This window comes from Eucalyptus grandis, chromosome 5 (genome assembly GCF_016545825.1).
Source record: "Eucalyptus grandis isolate ANBG69807.140 chromosome 5, ASM1654582v1, whole genome shotgun sequence".
Lineage (NCBI taxonomy): Eukaryota > Viridiplantae > Streptophyta > Magnoliopsida > Myrtales > Myrtaceae > Eucalyptus > Eucalyptus grandis.
Window position 1 is genome coordinate 61,534,978 of NC_052616.1, and position 22,298 is coordinate 61,557,275.

Here is a 22,298-nt window from a genome sequence, read left to right on the forward strand (position 1 = left end):
AAGGTTTGACTCGAGCACATCAAATGTCACCATACTTGCATCAACTCGGTGGATTACATTCAACTAATGCTGCAGCAAATCTGATAAAATCAAGTCATTGGACACTAATCTATGTACAATCAGTGCATCTCCTAGTACACACAGACATAGTTTGCCATTTACGCAGTCAAGACATGCCCAAATTAGCTTTCCGCAGCGATTTCATTCCATTTTGTGTTCTCCGAATCAAGACTCGTTCAGAGTCATCGAATACCTTCAGTTTTCGACTTGGTACAAGGAATGTCATTCCATCTTTTTAATGAATTTTGATACTATAAAAAGGGATTCGGACCGGGTCAAGAGACCCGGACCCTATCGGTCCAGGTTGGATTTTAAAAATGGGCCGCCCTAAAGCCCACTCTGAAATAATTAAATTGTGGCCCATGAAGAACTTTTTTTAAGCAAAGAAAGCCCATCCTAAAGTAAGTGAAGCCCAAGTATCCCCAAAATAGCCTTTCAAGCTCAAGTGTCACAAATGGCCCTAAAATGAATAGGCCTAATCAAGCTCAACGCTCATTCCTTGGTCCATCGCTCGGGGATGAACAGAGATGAGCAATCGTGAAGACGCTCGTCCCCGACCACACCCGATCGCCATACCGCACTGCCGCTCCGACGACCTTCCACGTCAAACCACAAAACCAACTCACCATCCTTTCTGGCGGTTTAACCACAAAAGTCGTCGATCACCGGAGCACCTGCGGACGACCATCAACAGCTAAACTCTCACAAGGCGACAAGCAAGGGGGCATGCAAAGGAAGTAACCGCCATGGCCAAGATCAACGAGAAAAAACCTCACACAAGATAAGCCCGGTGACTAACAGATTCGAATAACGATACACGAGCTTGAGGTAAGGCAAAAACAGTGGCTATCGTCTTTTTATCAAATGGGGTCGCCTAACGGAAGGTTTTATCAAACGTCTAGACCAGACCCACACTAACAAATCAGGAGCTCGGTGGTCACCCGGGCTCGAGAACTGGGATCCTCGGCTCTAAAAAAAAAAAAAAGGAAACGTGACCTGAGGCTCAGACCCACACTTGATACAAATCAGTAATGCAAATGTTGCTAGTGCCTATATAATTTAATGAGAATTTTTGCTAGGGTTTAAATTTAATCCATAATTTTTCATGCAATTAATAAATGATTAATTGGGTCCTCAAAATTTAGATATCAACATTAATTATGAAATTTTCTTATTTTTTACTAGCGTTTATTTGATTTTCTTAATTACACCTTAAAATAACTGATTTTTTTTGTGAAGCTACTTAATTTAGTTTAATTTGTGTATCAATTTGTCTCCAATAACTAACTTGCAATTAGTTGTGAGTTAGTAACTCCTATTTAATCAATTACCAACGTTTATTAGCTTTTCTGAATTTACCAATAAACCTTGTAAATTAATTCAAAATGTTATAAAACCTTAAATAGCACATTTTTAAATTCTTTTTATGGCATTCTACTAAGGGTTATGATGTTTCACGGTTAAAAAATGTCCTAAATAGATAAATATCACTGATAATTTATGACATAATCGTGACAAAATTCAAAACATCATATTTAACTGATATATTTTTGATATTTTACGATGTTTCTTTACAAAGGTTTATCATCTCCCCCCAAAACCCAATGCCAACTGTTGTAATGAAATATTTAAAATTTTATGAGGTTTTACAAAGGCTTATGACCTTTCCATTGTAATGCTCAGCTAAACATTGTGAATATTTATATGATGCGATCTTCAATATCTAAAGGTGCTTTGGAAAGGATTACGCAACATTTTATCATAATGCATTTCAAAATGCCACATTTTTTTAATACTTTGATTTTTATTGATTTACATCTTAAAACGGCGATGAGGATTCGTCATGACCTAATGCACAATGCCGTAAATGTTTAAATAATATGATTTAGAATATTGTCCTCATTTTACTAAGGCTTATGAGTTTTGTCGTAACTCTAAGCAAATTGTTTTGAATATTCTAAACGTCGTGATTATTAAAATACACGTACAATTTAAACATTTGATGACGTCTGTATAAAACTTATGACGTCAACTCTTAAGATATTGTAACGTGCCATAAATATTTAACTTTTTATTATTCTTTTATGATTTACCCATGAACGCAAGATCCTTTATAAGTGGATCCTTCTATGTTCTCTGTTCACCAGGCACAATTAATACGTGCAGTGCTCTCATATTTTGTAGTTTACATACACTTTTTTTTTTTTTGGTCTGTATAGTTTTCATACACTTAGTAAGTGTTTCTTTTTATTTTAGTATTTGCTTACATTTATGATATTTTTGCTAAAACAAATCGATCTGCTAATGTAATAAGCCGAAAATAGTTTACAGTTATCTACATAAGTTAATTTCGCAATTTCTTTTAATTGTGATGCGTAAATGAAAATTGTTTCAACTTGTTAGGGGAGAACACTTAAAGGAAATATATGTGTAAAAAGGAAAGTCAGAGAATCGGGACCCAAAAGTATTTTTAATATATATATTTAAATTAGTTTAAAATGCGAGCTATCATAAGTTTGAATTATAGTCAAAATAATATACCAATTAAACAATCATTCTTGATTATAAATTTCAATTGTCTTCTCGAAAACAACATGAGATTAATGTTTTGGGTTTAGGTTTTATAATATATTGTCACTAGCTGTATTCTCGAGCATCGCCAAACTTTTTCATTAAAAAAAACAGGTATATGAATCCAGAATCTAATGTTATATCTGAGACATTTTAAATTGAATATCTCAAGTGGAGTAATAGACGAAGTGATTAAATAACAAAGATGCTGAAAAGGAGGCAAAGGGAATAATGTGTTCATGAATGTCAACAAAGAGGAGCTGCAACATTGCCAATTAAGCAAGACGACTTAAAAGTGCCGTAAAACCCTAACATTGCTCAAATTTCAACGACTTTGTGTTGATTATGACTCGAAGTTTTGGTTCAATTCGGAATCAATACAAGTTTGTGATCATTAGAACAATCAGAATGTTTGTGAGAACATAAAGACAATGATGGACGACCAAATATGGGAAAGGATGGCCCTCCCAGTGCTTGGACGAACCCCGGCCACCTAGTGGGCGCCGGACAAAGAAGTGGCTGAGCTGCCGGCCAGGTCTGGGCGCCTAAAAATTTCCGGAAGCTAGAGCACTTTCTAGTTTCTAGCGCTTTGGCTGAGCGCCTAGGCCAATTTTGATTGATGCTTGGCTTCTATCGCCAACTCGATTCATATGACTTTTAAACCCTATTTTGAAATCAATGTTGTACACAACTCGTAATTCCATGCCTCTGTTGTCTAATGACAATTCACATGGGCACCTTTAAATTGCAATTCACCTACCAATTCATAACACTCCTCGAACGTCCTTCCAACCTCGCTCCACTTGAGACTATTGCTAAGAGCATTCAGGAAGCAACCGATCTGACTGCCATCATACTGCATCTTCTCCATTGACCGGCAAGTGATGGCTGCTGCGATCACTGAAGGCCGTTGATGGATAAACCTCGAATCGGAGACGAGAGCGAGGAGAGAGAGCTCGAACAAGGTCATGAATCGATCCATTTGCGAGCTGTGGAGCCTTCCAGTGATGTGATTTAGGAAGGAAAATGGAGCGACCGGGTTCATCCTCCACTCGAGCCTAGAGAGCACTAGGAGTTCCATTCTTTGGACCGTCTTAGGCTCAAACATATAGTTTGGTCCCTCAACCTGTAGAAATAACGCGTAGTCTTCAATTATAATCACCGAATCTACTTCTCTAGAATGCAAATTATTGAAAAAATGGAATTTTAGAGGAAGCAGAATGATAAGCAAAAATAAAATAAATTCATAAGATTTCAACTTACTTGAAAAGCAGAAAGAGTTGGAACATGGGTCTCATTAACTTTGGCAGCCAAAGAGAGACAAGCAACAGCCACCAACTGCACCATCCATGGCTTCATCTCCGCAATCCGAATGTTGGCGAAGCCGGTCGAAATAGTCGACCGACAGGATCTCCGTGATGCAAGAAAATGCATAGCGTTGACACACTCGATGCGTCCACTTGATCGCCTCTCGACGAGACCTGTCAAGGACCGAGTCCTCTTGAAGACGATCTCGGTAACTGCAAAATAGTGGATCCGAATGCGCTTGCTCTTCTCTGGACAAGAGGCTTTGAAGCTCAAGCTCATCATCTTCTTCTTCTTCTCCTCCTCCTTCTGCAAGCATCTCTTGTTTCATGAACTGGTAGTGCAGAAACGGTGACGATTCTTGGTCGCTTTGCTCTTTAGTCTGCTCTTCCATGAACCAATGTTGCTCATTGCAATGGAGATTCGGACTATCACACATGAGATTGGTTTCTTCTGATTCGGCTGTGTGTCTTTGGAACCCTTGTCTAGTAGATCTAGCTTTTCTAGTCACCCATGAGATTGGTTTGTTCTGATTCGGCTGTGGGTCTTTGGAACCCTTGTCTAGGAGATCTAGCTTTTCTAGTCAACACTTTCTATGGGTCTTTTTATTAGTAGATATCAATATGTAAACATAAATTAGATAATATTTTTGTAATTATTTGTGTACAGAGAAACTTGTACTTAAGATAACATTAATTAAAGAGTTCGTAATGGTACCGCACACTTGTCAAGAAGGTCCATCGATACACACAGAGATATATGTATCTAATTACTCAAGAATGAGTACTTGCAAATGCAATGTCAAGAATTCATACAATTTAGGACAACTGGTGATAATTAGATTATTATGTTAGCGATTTCCAACGAAAATTGATCCGAAATGAATATATTATAATTTCAATGCAAAGGTTTAGAACTAAAATTAACAAAATTAAAAAATTTAAGAATAAATTGATATTCATACAATAACTTTATGATATATTGGGTAGGGTTGAGCAATTTCAAGTTCAATATAGGTTTCACTTAGTACTTGGAATAAATTTTGTATTTTTAGAATCTAAAACATACCATGCAAATCTTGGAACTTAAAATCTATCATGTCACAAATTCCAAAGTCAGTTCCAGTTCTACCAAGTTCTACATGCATTATTAATTGAATTATTATAATGAATCATCACATGACAATCACTTGCTACTACAATTTATGACCTCAACTTATATTTAAACATATGAATAATATGACATATTAACAAAGTACAAGTCTTGATCATAAAATGAAAACTCGGACTTGTGGTTCTAAATTATACACTTATCATTAGATACCGTGGAATACTGCAGGATCATGTGAAAACATAAAACAAGAAAAGCACAAAAATTTGTTTCAAGTTTCATATTCCAAGTTCTTCCTATCTAGATCTTGGGACCTACCCATTGAAATAAATTCATCAATCTTTGGAACATAAAACCTACTATGCATGCCTTGAAAGTTGAAACCGGACAGTTCCTACCGATCTAGTTCTTTGATTCCTCCAGTTCTTCGGTTCTAGTATCTATATTATTAATTGAACAATCATAGTGAATCATCGCCTTTAATAACTATCACATGTTACTACAATTTGCTAACATCAATTTATATTTAGACACATAAAAAATATAAAACATTAATAAAGTAAAAGTCTCAATCATAAAATGAAAACTCAAACTTGTGATTCTAAATTGTACACTAATCATTGAATACTATGGAATATCGCAAGATTGCGTGAAAACATAAAACAAGAATAAAGAAAAAATTATTTCAGGTTTCAAGTTTTAGGTTCCACCTACCTAAAAGTTGGAACCTACTTGTCAAAACAAGTTCCTTAATTTTTGAAATATAGAATCTACTCTGCATACCTTAGAATTTGAAACCAAATAAGTTCCCACCAATTCGGTTCCTTGATTGTAGGTTCTACCCTAGAATCAAGTTCACCTCTATTATTGGGTAACTTTTCCTAGGAATGTTGAACCTTCAATTTCTATGATGAACTTAGTGTATTTATATAAGCAATCAAATAGGAAAAAAATTATAATTTTGATACACTTCAATTGACATGTCTAATTAAAAAAAAATTGACATGTATAATTAACAAGCACCCTTAAAAGACTCATTAGCATGAACATTATGAGTTTTATTATCGATGGTGTAATAATTCAAATCTGCATCCCTATAAGAAGACTTGATTATCATGAACTTTTGGGCTTTATTGTTGGTAGTGAATGATATATGTATTAAATATGTACGTATGCATGTATAGATTTATGTAATAAAAATTAAGAAAAAGACTATGAAAGGCCCAAAACTTGCGTTGATTGGTTCTTTTATTTATAGAATATTTTTATTGGTTATTTATGTTGGGGTATGTTTCATACTCCTCATCAACAAGAAAGAACAAAAATATTTATAGTTTGATCCCATAATTTATTGTCAATTTGGTTTTGAGTCCATGAATAGTTACTCGGTACATATAATTTCTTTCTCTTGTAATTGAGGATTGTAACAGAGATGTAAGGTGCTAATTATAGTGGAATCCTTTACTGGATGTAGCCCTTTATTAGAATTAGTTTTTCCATTAACTCGCCCAGCCCTCACATGGCGGTCAAAAAGGTCACCACTGCCACGAAGCGAAGGTGGCAAACCTGAGGGGGTGGCACTCCTACCCTCATCCTCCTAGAAAAAGTTGTGTAAAATCTGAAAAAATAATAAAAATTTTCCCCTAAATTTCCCGTTCATGAAAAGCGATGGAGTTGATGGAATGCCAAAAAAGATGTAGATAAATTTGAAAAAAAAAAAACAGAAGATAATTTTCCCCTAAATTTTTAGGACTAACGAGTCACACAAGTGTTCGGATTTCTAATTGCAATTGATCCTAAAAGGTGTGATCTCCTTGGGGAAGAGAGGGAGAAGACCAAGGCATTTAAACGCCAGACTCCGGAATTTGTCTTTTTGTTGCGGCGTCAGCTTCGTTTCCAGTGAAGATTTAAAGCTAAGTACTAAATACTTGTTAAATCACCGGACGGTAAAATTACAAATTTTCATATATTAAAATATAATTTTTTTTTTAAAATGTACTTGTTGAACAATAAATATTCTAAAAACCCTCTCATAAATTCTTTTTTCTTTTTTCCAATTATTGGTTCTTTAGTTCACATGGACGGAGATAAAGAAATAGATTTATTCTTGGGAATCGTGACATCACATTTCCCTTTTGTCTTTATAAATTTTGGGGCATTATTACGTCATATCCATGACGATTTCTCCCCCATTAAACTATGACCTCGGCGTTTACCTTATTTTGAAATCGAATATGTGAAAATTGTCAATGACTTGCTTTCCTTCTATCCAGTGGCAAATATGTGATTTAACGAATAGGATTATTATTATTACATTAATTATATGTTCATCGTATGTATAAAAAAAATTGCCTTGAGAATACATCTAATAAAAAAATCTTAAACAATAAGGGAGGCAAACATCCGGTGAATTTGTGTCGATTTTCTTTAAACGTGTCGATCCTCTTGGCTTCATTGGACCTACAAAAATATAATCCCCTCTCTCTCTCTCCTGCACAAGCACACAAAAATAAATTTACTCGCTAACAGCCCTTATTTATTCGAGGAGAAAATTAGCCTATTAATCTTTAAGTCTATTAATATATTGTAGGGATGCCAATTTAAGTCCTCAATTTTTTCAATTTTGTCAATTTAGTCCCAAATTTTTACATGACATTCCATTGTGATCATTTTGGTTAATTTTCATTAGAAATTGCTAACACGGCAAACCAATCATCATTAGCCATCTAATTTGACACACTGCCACATCATCAATTTCTTACGAAAGTTAGCCTGAATGATTACATTGAAAATCTCATAAAATTTTGAATCAAATTGACAAAATTTGAAAAGTTTAAACATTTAATTGACATCAATGCAATATGTTTAAAACTAATGGGACAATTTCTCCTTTATTTGGTAAACAGAATAAAAGTCACAATATAATAATTATCACGTCCTATGTTTTGTTTATTGTTAAGACAAGAGAATACCCAATAAGAGAGATATAACTTGGAAAATATAATCTCATGGAGGGGTGGGATAAAGTACACTCATCTCTCTTCTCTGTCCCATTTCTATGCACCCACGATCACCAACCGCAGCCTCCCCATCCATAGCCTTCGTCACCACCCATGGCCTTCCACTGAGTTCCATCTTCTTGCCACTAATGAGGCTCATCGTGACAAAGCTCAACTAGATATTGGCCACAAAGGAGTTCCATGGCCAGATCTTGAGCTCTTCCATGCCTAAGCTCGACTTGACCACAGTCACGGAGGAACTCCACGGCCAAATTTGGAGTACCAACCATTATGTCTACATTTAATCCATCTGAATGATCATTCAATCAAGTTTGTATATCCTTATGTTTACCATACATTTTAAAAGACATAATAAATCCCTTATTTATCCAATCTAACATATATCATATCCAATTTTCAATAAAATAATCTAAACAACCAAATGCAGTGTAAGGGTTATTTGTAAGGTAGATAACGAAATTTCCTAGGCTCTTATTTTGTTTAGTTATACATCTTACTTGCTTTGTAAAAAAAATAAAAATTACTTCATGGAAGAAATTTAAATTTATTATCTTAAGATAAAAATAAAATTAAGGTTTATGTTCTCTCTTAAAAAGAGTTATTTATTGAAAGATTGTTGCTACCTTGGGGTTAAGGTTCTTTCTAGACTTCATGGTTTATGGCATCTCTATCATATATCATCTCCTCTTTGATCAGCATATCAATAGCGGGAAAAGTCGTCCTATTTGTTTGTTTAATCATGTTAAGTTGTCCCATACATGCTACGTGCTTCCCAAAAACGAAAAGGAGTAAGAATGTGTTTATTTCACATAAAACGAATAATTTGAAAAAAAAATTAAATAATCACCTAATTTACTTAATAAATGCATGAAAAATGTTTTTATCTTCCATGAAATTATTTAGACATAAATTTTTATCAATAATGAAAACATTTTTCATTAGCTAATTATTTCAAATAATATAAGCAATCATTTTTCAGAAAAATATTTTTAAAATCATTCATATTCCATAAAACAAACTAAGCCTAGCTTCACAAAAAAATGAATGATCTATTTGTAACCGATCATCTGATCATTTTAAAAGATAGATTTTTCAAATCATTCATTTTTTGCAAAACAACACGCCCTAAATAGCATTTCTAGTGTTTTGAGGTAGTGATTTCATTCGAAGTAATTGCCATTTTAATGTGTAAATGATCATTGAAATCTTGAGAGTGTAAACTAGATCATTCATATTCCACAAAATAAATGGAGTCTAGCTTCACAAAAAATGAATGTTCTATTTGTAAGTGGTACAACCAATCATTTTAAGGAAAATATTTTTTCAAATAATTCATATTCTACAAAACAAACGCACACTAAATAACATTTCATGTGTTTTGAGGTAGTGATTTCTCTCGAAATAATCAACCTTTTAAATGCATAAATGATCATAGAAATCTTGAAAGTGTGCATTAGATCATTCATTTATCGCAAAACAAACATAGCCTAGTTTTGCAAAATATGAATGATCTACTTGTAAACGATACAACTAATCATTTTAAGGAAAATATTTTTCAAATCATTCATTTTTTATAAAACAAACACTTACGAGTGTTATTGAGATAGTGATTTCACTCAAAGTAATCACCCTTTAAAGTGCGTAAATGATCACAAAAATCTTGAGGGTGGAAATGGGAAACGAATTGAAGTGATTACAATTATCTTCTCTCTATCTTTTTCACCTACTAAAACCTAATGAGATTTAAACTCAAGCTAAAAAACATAAAAGCCCTTATGTTCTACTAAAAAGAAGAATAAAGCGTTGCCGTTTAACGAAATCGTAATTCAAGAAACTTGGAATTATGTGAGAATTACCATTTACTCCGAGAGTTTAAAATGTTAGAGCCTAATGTGAATAAATAGTATAGATTAAAAACCACGATTAGCGTGCTCCTAAATCCATATAATAAAGTCTATTTCCTAAAACTATTCTAGTTTTCTACAGTTCAACAAACAATAAGCTAAATATTTCTTCTTCTTCTTTTTGTGTACACATTTATTATTTGCTGAACCTGAACACAAGCTACAAGGTTGAGATCACGACCATATCAAAGTAGAGAAGTCAGCTATGTTGCCCCTCTAGATTGCAGAAAACGCGTCATAAGACTGAATTATGGTCAAAATAAATATAAATTTCAATTATCTTCTTGAAAATAACATGATATTAGTGTTTTGGGGTTCGAGGATTAAAATATATCGACGCTAGCTGTATTCTCGAGCATCGCCAAGCTTTTCTATAATAAATAATAAAAAAAGCCAACTATGTAAATCTAGATTTAATACGTAGTATTTGGAGAATCTAATGTATATATTAATATGAGATGATATTTTGGATTGAGTTACATCTTCTATGGAGTTATTTTAAAGGGTTAACACCACCCAAAAAAAAATAATCTCAAATCATGCTTGATGTGACACAAATAATCTGATTTTTTTTTTTTGTGCCAGTCAAAACCTTAGACTTTCCCATTATGATACTAATGCCCCCAAATTGTTTCTAATGTCATTTAAAAAAAAAAAAACTAAACTTATACCAATATGACAAACATATCCTGAATGGAATAAAATAGAGCATACATCACCCATGTATAAATTTGGGTTTTTTATGATATAAAAAAGTTGGGAGTATATGTATCACAATGAGCCAATTTAGTGTTTTTTGTAATAAAAAAAATTAGGTATTTATATCATATTGAGCATGGTTTTGGATTTCTTTTTTTGTGATATTTGTCCTTTATTAAATATTCTTTTGTGTATCTCAAGTAGAGTTACAGACAAACTGATCAAATAAGGAAGAAAAGAAAAGGAAGAAAGGAGAATAATGTGGTCGTGAATGTCAACAAAGAGAAGAGATGCAACATTGCCAATTAAACAAGATGACTAAAAAGTGGTGTGAAATTCTAATATTGCTCAAAGTACAATAATTTTATGTTGACTTTGACTCGAGATTTTCGGTCAATTCAGAATCAACACAAGTTTGTGATCATTGGAACAATCAGAATGTTCATGAGAACATAAAAGACAATAGTGGACGACGGAATATGCGAAATGATGGCCCACCTAGTGCTCGGACAAACTAGCCACCCGGGGGGCACCGGACAAAGAAGTGACCAGGCTGCCGGCCAGGTCCGGGTGCCTGAAAAAATTGCCCAGAAGCTAGAGTGCTTTTCTAGCGCTTTTGGCTGAGCACCCAAGCCTATTTTGATAGAGGCTTGTCTCTGCCCTCGACTCGATCGATTCCTATGACTTTTAAACCGTATTTTGCAAAATCAATGTTGTACACAACTCATAATTCTATGCCTCTATTGTCTAAGGACAATTCACATAGGCACCTTCACATTGCAATTCACCTACTAATTCATAACACTCCTCGAACATCCCCCCGGCCTCGCTCCACTTAAGAGTATCACGAAGAGCATCCCGGTAACATCCGATCTGACTGCCCTCATACCGCATCTTCTCCATCGAACGGCAAGTCATGGCTGCCGCGATCACCGAAGGCCGGTGATGGAGAAACCTCGAATCAGAGATGAGAGAGAGGAGAGAGAGCTCGAACAAGGTCGAGAACTGATCCATTTGTGAGCTGGTGCGAAAGTGAAGCCTTCCAATGATGTGATTTAGGAAGGAAAATGGAGTGATCGGATTCATCCTCCACTCGAGTGTAGAGAGCACCAGGAGTTCCATTCTTTGGACCGTCTTAGGCTCGAACATATAGTTTGGTCCCTCACCTGAGGGGATAACATGTAGTGTTCAATTTTTACCATCACCAAATCTACTTCTCTAGATTGCAAATTATTGAAAAGAAAAATTATTTTTGAGCATCTGGTGATTTCCTTTTTCTTTTTCTTTTTTCAAAATGACGCATCTGTATGTTTATACTTTCTCAACACTAAGATCATCTCTCTTTAAGTCGGATTTATAACATGAATCTTTTAATCACAATCTAGCTCAATTCTACTGCTATATCATGGGTTCAAAAGATTTAAGTCTTCTATGTCATTCTTTATTGTCCTTTTTCTATAGCTTTCCCTGGTTTTATTTTTTATGAGGATCACATCGATTATACACACAAAAACGGTTACATTTGTGGTTGAAACTCTGCTCACACACGCTTGCAAAAACATAAATGTTAAAGCAAGTAGAATGACAAGAAAAAAAAAAAAGCAAGATTTCAACTTACTTGAAGAGCTGAAAGAGTCGGAACATGGATCTCGTTAACTTTCGCAGCCAGAGATAGACAAGCAGTAGCCACCAACTGCACCATCCACGGCTTCATCTCCGCAACCTGAATGTTTGCATGAAGCCGGTCGAAATAGTCGACCGACAGGACCTCCGTGATGCAAGAAAATGCGTAGCGTCGACACACTCGGTGCGTCCACTTTATCGCCTCTCGACGAGCCTGGTCGAGGGCCGGGTCCTCTGGAAGACGATCTCGGTAGCTGCAAAATAGTGGCTCGGAATGCGCTCGCTCTTCTCTGGACAAGAGGCCTTGAAGCTCAAGCTCATCTTCTCCTCCTCCTCCTCCTCCTCCTCCTCCTCCTGCAAGCTTCTCTTGTATCATGAACTGGCAGTGCAGAAACGGTGACGATTCTGGGTCGCTTTGTTCTTTGGTTTGCTCTTCCATGATCCGATGCTGCTCATTGCAATGGAGATTCGGACTATCGCACATGAGATTGGTTGGTTCTGATTCGGCTGTGCGATTCTTTGGAGCTCCTTATCTCTTAGATCTAGCTTTTCAAGTCAACACCTTTTATGGGTCAGCCTTCATTAATAGATGTCAACATGTCAACAAGAAGTAGATAATCTATCTTTTTACTACGTGTATACAGAGAGACCTGGGGTTGAGATACCATTAATTGATGGGTAGATGATGGTACCACACACGTGAAACACAAATAAATTAAACACGTGATGGTCCAGCATCTTATCAAGAGGGGTTACATGTCATAATCACTAAAAATTCTTACATATAGATGAAGTATAATAAAATTTCTTTAACAGGAATGTTAAAGCCTTAAATTTATAAAGCTTTGGATGTCCTTAGTGTATCTACAATAAGCAATCAGATAGGAAAAAGAAATCGTAATTTTCAATACAAGGACCTTTCCATTATATACATATATAATTAACAAGCATCCTTAAAAGACTCAATAGCATGAACTTCCAATGATGTAACAATTGAAATCTATATATAGTAAGTATCGTTAAATTTGTATGTAAGTAAATATGTATGTATGTGTAAAGAGCTTAGAGAGACTCTGATCCACATATAGCTGAAAAAAAAAAAAAAAAAAGAGATTTATGTAATAAGAAAGTAGGATAATGATAGTGGAAGTCCTAAATCTTAGGTCGATCGATCCATCATCATAGCCCTAAAACCATCTTTCTTGGATCATTTAAATTCCAAGACTTATTATTGTCATTTAAATTGGTTTTTTTTTTTGGTCGGTGTCATTTTAATTAGTTAACATCACCTTTCGGTGGCTAAAAATTTGATATTCTTAAAATAAGTAAGAGAGAGAGAGAGAGAGGGGGCAAAGCATGTGGACTCTGGAATATGACCCACATCATATCTAACTACCTATTTTTTGTCTTTTTGTTGCAGCATCGCTTCTGTTCCAAATCACTATTTCATCACTGAAGGACTAACATACTTATTAAATCACCGGACCTTAAAAACTAAAAAAATTCATATAATTTATAATACAAGTAAAATCGAAATTTACTTGTGGAACAATAAATATTCTGAGAACCCTCTCATTAATTCGATCTCTGTCATTTTATATTATATTTTTTCCTGATGAACAAGACCCTTCCAACTATTAGTTCTTGGGTTCAAAAAGAGCGGGAATGGAGAAATAGATTTGTTCTTGGGGATCGCGACCTGACATTTCCCTCTGTCTTCTGAATTTCGAGGCATTATGACGTCATATACGTGACATCTGCGCCCCCATAAGCAATGACAATGACCTAACTTCTCTTCCACACGTGGAAGGGTGCCTTCTTCTCCTTCCGTCCGGTGGCAATCTTGGTAGTTTCACATAAAACAAATAAAATAATATTTTTCCTTACATGACTACTACATAAATATGGGTGTCTCTTAACTTATTCAAATGAAGATAATGAGATGTGAGCTAAACTCCACAATACTCATATATGTGGGTGAGCAATTACTACTTGGCACGCTTGGGCCCTCGCAGATTATAATTAACGTTAATCCTCATTTATTATTATAGTTTTTTTTGTATCAATGATTATTAAGCCTTATTGAATTTTTTTCTTTAAAAAAAAAACAATGCAACCATTTTTCTAATTATCTCTATTTAAGAGTTTCTAGAAATATATTAGAATTGCTATTTGATGTACTCAATCGAAATTGTGTCGTATTTTATTTGCCAGTAACTATTAGTAACATTGTGAGATAAATAATTCCTTGAAAATATGTTATCACGTTTCTAAGTGTAATTCCATTTCTACCCAATCCAAAGCAATTTTCCTAATAGTAAATGTGTAATTTAACTAATAGGATTATTATTAGATTAATTGTGAGTGTCAATGAACTTTTTTTACATGTTCCCCGTTGGAGGGATGAAGGAGGGACGATAGTAGTACAGTATGTGGGACGGAGTAAGGGTCCTTCTTACCTCCTAGGAGTCGTCCAGCACCCCACCCGGGAATGGTCCAACGGATTCATAATTAAGAGTGTTGTAATTGAACCTGAAAACTGAAATGAAATCGAAATAAAACAGAGTTTTCGTAATTTTTGATTTGGATAATGAAAAAATAACCATTTTTTTATGATTCAGATAGTTTCAATTTGGTTCAATAACCAAACCGAGCTGAAAATTACCCATCTTCTTGATATTACAATTTACACAATCTCTCTCCTTTTCAATTAAACCTCTTCTTAATATTTAAAAAAAGAGAACTGAAAAACTAAACCGAACCAAGTCTTCAGTTCCATATGTGAAAAGGTTAATAACTTGACTTATTCTTCTAATGTCCAATGGCAAATGTGTGATTTAAACTAATGGGTTTATTATTAGATTAATTGCGAGTATGAAAGAACTTTTTTACACGTTCATCGTCGGAGAGATGAAGTGGGGAAGATAGTAGTACATTGTGTGGAACAGAGTAAGCATCTCCTAGGAGTGGTCCAACGCCACCCTCGAGAATCGTCTACAGGATTCATAACTTCGTGTGTTAAAATCGAACCAAAAACCAAATTGAAATCATAATCAAGCTGAATTTTCATGCATCTTTGCTTCAGTTCAATTAACCAAACGAAACTAAAAACCTCCAATCTTCTTAATGTCATAATTTACACATCTTTCCTTTTTTTGCTAAACCTCTTCTTAATATTACAAAAAAGAGAACTGAAAAAATGGAACAAAATTGGCCTTCAAGAACTTTTTAGGAATTAAAAATCTCCCTATCATCCCTGATCTTGAATTAATGAAAATATAACATTGAACATTTTCATATAGTCTAAGAAATATACTGAACGTGTTCCAAAAGTTCATTAATCATATTGAACAAATTTAAGATTCATGGACCACATTATATATTGGGGTAAAGTTCATAAATCACATTGAATAATTTAAAAGTTCATGGACAATATCGCATATTGAGTCAAAGTTCAAAGACCATTTATGTTATTATCCCAAAAATTATTGCTATTTTGGGATAAGGTTCTTCTCAGACTTCATGGTTGATGAGATCTCTCTCATATATATAATCTTCCTAGGAAAATTATTTGATCAATCCAAACTTATTTTATGGATGTCAATTTATTTATAAACTTTTCTACTTTACAATTTAGTCATAAACCTCTAATGAAATTCCATGGTAGTCCTTTCGATCAATTTTCACTTTAAAATGGTTGACATAATGATCCAATCATCAACGGCCCTCCTACATGGCATATTGCCATGTCATTAACTCCAACAAATATAAACCTTACATAAAAAATTCATGAAAATATTTAAAATTAAATTAGTGAAATTGAAAATTTTAAAGTTGAATTGGCATGAAATAATAGGTTTAGAACTGACGATTTCCGTGATCTCCCTTTTCATTAGCATATCATTAGCAGGAAAAGACATCCTATTTATTTGTTTAATCATGCTAAGTTGTCCCACACGCTCTACGTGCTTCACCGAGAGAAAAAGATTTAATTAATACTTTTGAGTGTTTTTAGGTAGTGATCTCATTAGAGGTAATCACCCTTTAAAATGTCTAAAATGATCGTAGAAATCTTGAGGGTGTACATTAGGAACAAATTAAGTGATTACAATTATCTTCTCTCTAGCCTTTTCAACTATAGAAACGTAACGAGATATTCAAACTCAAACCACAGTTTATAGGAATCCTTATTTTCTATGGAAAAAGGATGATGAAGCGTTATTGTTGAACGAAATTGTAATTTGAGAAACTCGAAATTATGAGAAAATCTCATTTACTCCAAAGCTTAGAACGTTAGAGCCCGATGTGAAATATATTCTATAGCTTATAAACCATGATCAGCCTAACAATCACATAATCTCCAAAATCCATTTCATAACCTTCAAACTAAGCCTATTTCCGAAAACTATCCTTATCTTCTACATTTCAACAAAAATACACTGACTATGTTATTTTTTTCTACACATTTGTTATTTTTCTCCTCACACTCTCCTTATGACAAAAATAAATAAATATAATTGAGAAAAGCCTCTCGGAAAATCTTGAGTGAATACCAAAAACAATAACAAAAAAATTGTTAGGAAACACAAATTATTGGATAAGCGACAAATCTAAGGAGTGGTATCTCGGTTTTGGTTGCATATCTTGTTTTTGTTGCTCATCCAATTTGATTCTCAGGTGATTCAGAGATCTTTTCGGTGCGAACAAAATCTTGTAAAAGATAAGAGCTTTCGCTTTGAAATTTGCAGAACCTGAACCCAAGCTACAAGGCTGAGATCCTGACCATATCACAGCAGAGAAGTCAGCCATGTTGCTGCCCTAGACTGCAGAAAACCCATCATAGAAACGCCGAAAGAAAAAAGAAGAAAAAAGAAAATCAGGGTCAGATATCTTGCAGCAGAAATTCCTTCAGGCCGAAAAAGAAGATGGCCATGGGGATCCCTCAGCTACCAATTTTGATTTCTGCGTTTGTACTTGTTGCTGTGCTGCAAGCCCCAGTTTTTGCAGCTACGAAGGTACTGTATTGTTTGTTCCTTATGAATTATCAGTATTAGGATCATGTACTTGCTCGAAAGACCTTTTTTTTTTCTTTTTCTTTTTCCGGTTAATCTGATGGAGTTTGTGCTCTTTCTCCTTTGCTCGCGACAAGATAGTCTTATATAGTGTACCTGGGATCGCATGAGCACGGCGAAGAGCTCACGACAGAAGTTTTCGATCGCGTGACCCGGTCTCATCATGAGTTCCTCGGTTCGTTTTTGGGTAGGTAAGTACTCTGATCATACCACGAAACCTCTGTGGATCACATGTCTTTTGTCTCGTTGGCATTATTTTTCTCCTGTTATGCAGTCGTGAGAAGGCAAAGGAAGCCATATTCTACTCCTACACGAGACACATCAATGGTTTCGCGGCCATCCTCGAGGAAGAAGATGCTTTGGAAATTGCGAGTACGTAAATTGCTGAACACAGTGTGCTCGTCAACTTATGCATACAAACATCGAATGAACAGCAATGGATTGAACTGAAACGTGTGAACTAACACGATTGAATGAATGCAGAGCATCCAAGGGTTATTTCGGTGTTTCCGGACCAGGGAAGACATCTGCACACAACCCATTCATGGGACTTCATGTTGCTAGAGAAGGATGGCATGATTCCCCGTAGTTCTTTGTGGGGAAAGGCCAAGCTTGGCGAGAACGTCATCATTGGAAACCTCGACACCGGTACGACTGACTCGCTGTCTCTAGTTTATCTCTCCGGGCGCTAAGTTATGAATTGTTTCAGGTGTTTGGCCCGAATCGCAAAGCTTTAGCGACCATGGTTATGGACCACCCCCATTGAAATGGAAAGGGATTTGCGAGAACGACACTGCTGCCGGCGTGCCTTGCAACGGGTATGCTCTTGTACAAGCCTCGACTACTGATCAGTAATTAAAAGTAATCGAATGATCTGGCCGATAAAGAGAAGCTTCAATTATTCACTCAAAAACTAGTACAATGACATCAGTTTGATTGTGAGTGAATGTAGGCAAGTCTTCATTGTACAGCATCAACTGTTTATTAATGTTATCAGATCCTCAAACTTGCTAACTACTGACGATGAACACAAGATTGTATAGTTTTCCCCTTTTGATTGATTTTGATATGAAATTGTGTTCGTTTCTGCAGGAAGCTCATTGGAGCAAGATACTTCAACAAGGGCTTCGCGGCCTACTCTGGGATCAAAAAACTCAACGCTTCCTATGAGACGGCGCGAGACCTTGAGGGCCACGGGACGCACACCCTGTCGACCGCTGGTGGGAATTTTGTCTATGGAGCCAATATCTTTGGCGTCGCCAATGGGACTGCCAAAGGAGGATCGCCCAGAGCCCGCGTGGCCTCATACAAGGTGTGCTGGACGCCCGTCAACAACAGCGGCGAGTGCTACGACGCGGACATCCTTGCGGCCTTCGACATGGCGATCCACGATGGCGTGGACGTCCTATCCGTGTCCCTGGGAGGGTTCCCAGGTGAATACTTCAAGGATGGCCTCTCCATCGGCTCATTCCACGCGGTGAAGCAAGGGATTGCCGTGGTGTGCTCCGCCGGAAACAGTGGGCCTGTTGCTGGATCCGTCGCAAACGTTTCGCCATGGATCCTCACGGTGGGAGCGAGCACGCTGGACCGTGAGTTCGAAGCCTTTGTCGAGCTCCCGATTGGAGTGCACGGCACACGCCTCAAGGGCACGAGTCTTTCGAAGCCTTTGCCCGAGGACAAGTTCTATCCCCTGATCACTGGCGCACAGGCGAAAGCGGCTAACGCCTCTGTGAATGACTCGTAATAATTATGAAACTAAGTTTTAGAATTGTAATAGACTTGGCTCCCAGGTTTTTAGTGGTACTGACTAACTTTTGTTTGCTTCATTTTCTGCACAATGTCAAGTATGCTGTGTAAGCCTGGGACTTTGGATCCAAAGAAGGGGAAAGGCAAGATCATGGTGTGCCTCCGGGGCGACACGGCGAGAGTCGACAAGGGCCGACAGTCCTTGGAAGCCGGCGCAGTGGGAATGATTCTATGCAACGACGTGCTCAGCGGCAATGAGATCATCGCCGACCCGCATCTCCTTCCTGCATCTCAACTTACTTACAAAGATGGCCTCCAAGTCTTTGCCTACATCAATTCCACTGCGTACTCTCTCTATCGCCTTTATTATGGCTTACAACATGCTCAAAATCCGAATCAAAATCTTACCAATTGCTAGCTTACGCTTTTGTTAATGATTTCGGAACAGCAATCCGGTTGGATTCATCACTGCTCCGACGGCCAAACTGAACACAAAGCCTGCGCCATTCATGGCGGCGTTCTCATCAAGAGGGCCAAACTTGGTTACACCAGAGATCCTCAAGGTTCAGAAAAATACCGTCTCACCTTTAATGTTACAGTAGCATTTCTGATCAAATTTCGGCCGATACAATTCGCTGTTCATTCCTGAAACTTTCTGTTTCTTTGTTCAGCCTGATGTAACTGCTCCAGGCGTCAACATAATAGCTGCATTCAGCGAGGCCGTAAGCCCTACAGATTTGGACTTTGATAATCGCAGGGTTCCTTTTAACACCGAGTCCGGTACATCGATGTCTTGTCCTCACGTTGCGGGAGTCGTCGGCCTTCTCAGGGCGCTCCACCCTGATTGGAGTGTGTCTGCAATTCGATCGGCAATCATGACCACGGGTAATTTACTCATTCCTTCTGCAATTCGTACCGGCAAACTGACAATTACATGAAAAATGATAGAACACCAGTTCAATATATCCAATTCCTAGAACTTCCATACTTCATCAATCGGTACCCCATGCCCAATATTGCTGATTGTATGTGCGATCTCTTCTTGGAGAACTTTTGCTGTTCAAGTACGACCGAACTAACATGATTTCGCCGTTTTAGTAGTCTGAGGAAAGTTATTGCTTTCACATTCTTGTGGTCTTTAACAGCTAGGACAAGGGACAACACTAACGAAGCGATGCTGGACGGGTCAAGCTTCCTCGAGGCGACGCCATTCGACCATGGCTCGGGCCACATGCGCCCGAACCGTGCCATGGACCCCGGCCTAGTCTACGACCTGAGCACTGACAACTACTTCGACTTCCTCTGCGCCTTGGGCTACAACCGAACTCTGATGCGATCCTTTTCCAAGGACCCTTACGAGTGCCCGAAGTCGTTCAGCCTCCTGGACTTCAACTACCCCTCGATCATGGTCCCCAATCTTCACGGCTCAGCCACCATCACCCGCCGAGTGAAAAACGTTGGCTCGCCCGGCACGTATGCAGCACAGGTCATCGAGCCGCCTGGCATTTCGGTCTCGGTCGAGCCAAGGACGCTGACGTTCGACCGGGTCGGTGAGGAGAAGAGCTTCAAGGTGACCCTGAAAGCTAAATCTGCTCGGCATGCGACGGAGTACGTGTTTGGAGGACTGAGATGGTCCGATGGACGCCATTACGTGAGAAGCCCGATTGTCGTTGGTTTTCCTAGTTAAAAAAACATGATAGAATTAGCTCGAATTGTTTCTTAGTTAGGAATCAAATAAAAGTTATAAGGACATTATTTCGATTTTCTTAGCTTTAATTTGGTGCAAATATGCAATTTGAGATAATTCTCCGGGAGTTGCTTGTAATTTTTCATTTATTTCTTCTTAGTGTTGCTTAATCCACAAATTAGATGATTGATGGTTTTCTCTACTTAATCTAATCAGTTCAATCAAGTGATCGGAAGCATGCAGCATGCATTTGGTACGATCAACTTTCTCCACGGGCATCCTCCCCATCAGATACCTCGGTGTCCAACTTGTTATGCAAAAGCTTACAGAAAAGATATTCCAGACATGAATCATATCAGCTATGCAGGAAGACTTCCAATTGGCCAAATCGATATTTTTTTCCAGTTGTACTTACGGTGCGTTTGGTTAAGCCTTTTGGGGAAAATTTTTAGGAAAATGTAAAGGATTTTTAAGTGAAAGGGGTTTTTCAAAATGCAAATGGCGTTTGGAAAATCATAATATGAAAGTCCATTTCAAAATATCTTTGGACAAAATGGTGTTTGGAAGACTTATATTTACAAAGCACATTTATTAATAAAAAAAAAAAAAAAATATTTAGCCGGTAAGGATAGCGACTACCGGCAATATGGGATCACCGCAGCCTATCAAGTGGCCCCTGGAAACCACCGGCGAGGGTCGCCCGAGGTCGGGCAACCACCGACAAGGGTCACGCGACCCCCGGTGAGACCTCGCCTGAGGCCGGGGGACCGTGGTGAGGGCCACGACCTCACCGGCGTGCGACCCCGATCGGCCGTCACCGAGGCTATGCAACCCTCACTCGAGGTCGGGGACCTCGGCGAGGGTGCGCCCGGGTCACACGCAACCTCGGCGAGGATCGCCTGGTCACGCGACCTCGCCGGCGGTCGCGCGACCCCGATCGGCCGTCGCCGAGGCTACGCAACCCTCACCTGAGGTTGCGCGACCTTAGCGAGGGCCGCACCTTGGTCGCATGACCACCGCAACGTGGTCGAGGTCACACCACATCGCTGGGCCACGCGACCCTCACCTGAGGTCACGGCGACTTAGATTTGAGCCTTGAGGACCCAGATCTGGGCGCCACGACTCACCAGGGCGGCCCCTCACCATGGTCGTTGAGTCGCCACAACTCACGAAAGGTCATGCAACGCCACGACTTGCGGAGGTCGCCCGACTCTCCGACGACAATCACCTAGGTTGTTGCGACCACGCCGACATCCCTCTAGCCGTTGCCGGCCCCTCACAGTCAAGAAGAACCAAACCAGCCACCCTCAACCGAGAAGATGAACAATGTCTCCTCACAAGGGCAAAAACGGAAAAACAAAAAGTTCGTAAGGACAATTTCGAAAAAAAAAAAAAAAAAAAAGGAATGAACAGTATCCGCGTGGCATGCCAAGAGCCAAAAGCCCAAGGCAGGACCTGCCTTGGGCTTTCAACCTTCACAAGGATGGCATTCTCCAAATGG

The 22,298-nt window shown here is 37.8% G+C and overlaps 2 protein-coding genes across 2 annotated transcripts; one reads left to right on the top strand and one right to left on the bottom strand.

Annotated features, from left to right (window-relative positions):
• Positions 1-3,346: 3,346 nt before the first annotated feature.
• On the bottom strand, positions 3,347-12,818 carry LOC104447693 (cyclin-D3-3). Its single transcript, XM_039314025.1, has 2 exons — positions 12,288-12,818; positions 3,347-3,757 (listed from the first exon to the last, which is right to left on the bottom strand). Exons 1-2 carry the CDS (start codon positions 12,774-12,776, stop codon positions 3,347-3,349), a joined length of 900 nt encoding a protein of 299 aa, XP_039169959.1. The 5' UTR covers positions 12,777-12,818.
• A 4,405-nt stretch (positions 12,819-17,223) lies between these two features.
• LOC104447694 (subtilisin-like protease SBT5.4) lies at positions 17,224-20,797 on the top strand. The gene is made up of 10 exons (XM_039314026.1): positions 17,224-17,307; positions 17,446-17,555; positions 17,639-17,736; positions 17,848-18,012; positions 18,074-18,182; positions 18,457-19,104; positions 19,210-19,455; positions 19,559-19,673; positions 19,782-19,995; positions 20,256-20,797. The coding sequence occupies exons 1-10, from the start codon at positions 17,224-17,226 to the stop codon at positions 20,795-20,797; spliced, it is 2,331 nt and encodes a 776-aa protein (XP_039169960.1).
• Positions 20,798-22,298: the final 1,501 nt, after the last annotated feature.

Bases quoted from the DNA above. Each gene is read 5' to 3' on its own strand.
- LOC104447693 (XM_039314025.1), bottom strand. From the start codon at position 12,776: ATGTGCGATAGTCCGAATCTCCATTGCAATGAGCAGCATCGGATCATG. The intron at 3,758-12,287 runs GTAAGTTGAAAT...TTATTTCTACAG, and splicing joins CGACTCTTTCAGCTCTTCAA to GTTGAGGGACCAAACTATAT.
- LOC104447694 (XM_039314026.1), top strand. From the start codon at position 17,224: ATGGGGATCCCTCAGCTACCAATTTTGATTTCTGCGTTTGTACTTGTT. The intron at 17,737-17,847 runs GTACGTAAATTG...GAATGAATGCAG, and splicing joins AGATGCTTTGGAAATTGCGA to AGCATCCAAGGGTTATTTCG. The intron at 19,456-19,558 runs GTACTCTCTCTA...ATTTCGGAACAG, and splicing joins GCCTACATCAATTCCACTGC to CAATCCGGTTGGATTCATCA.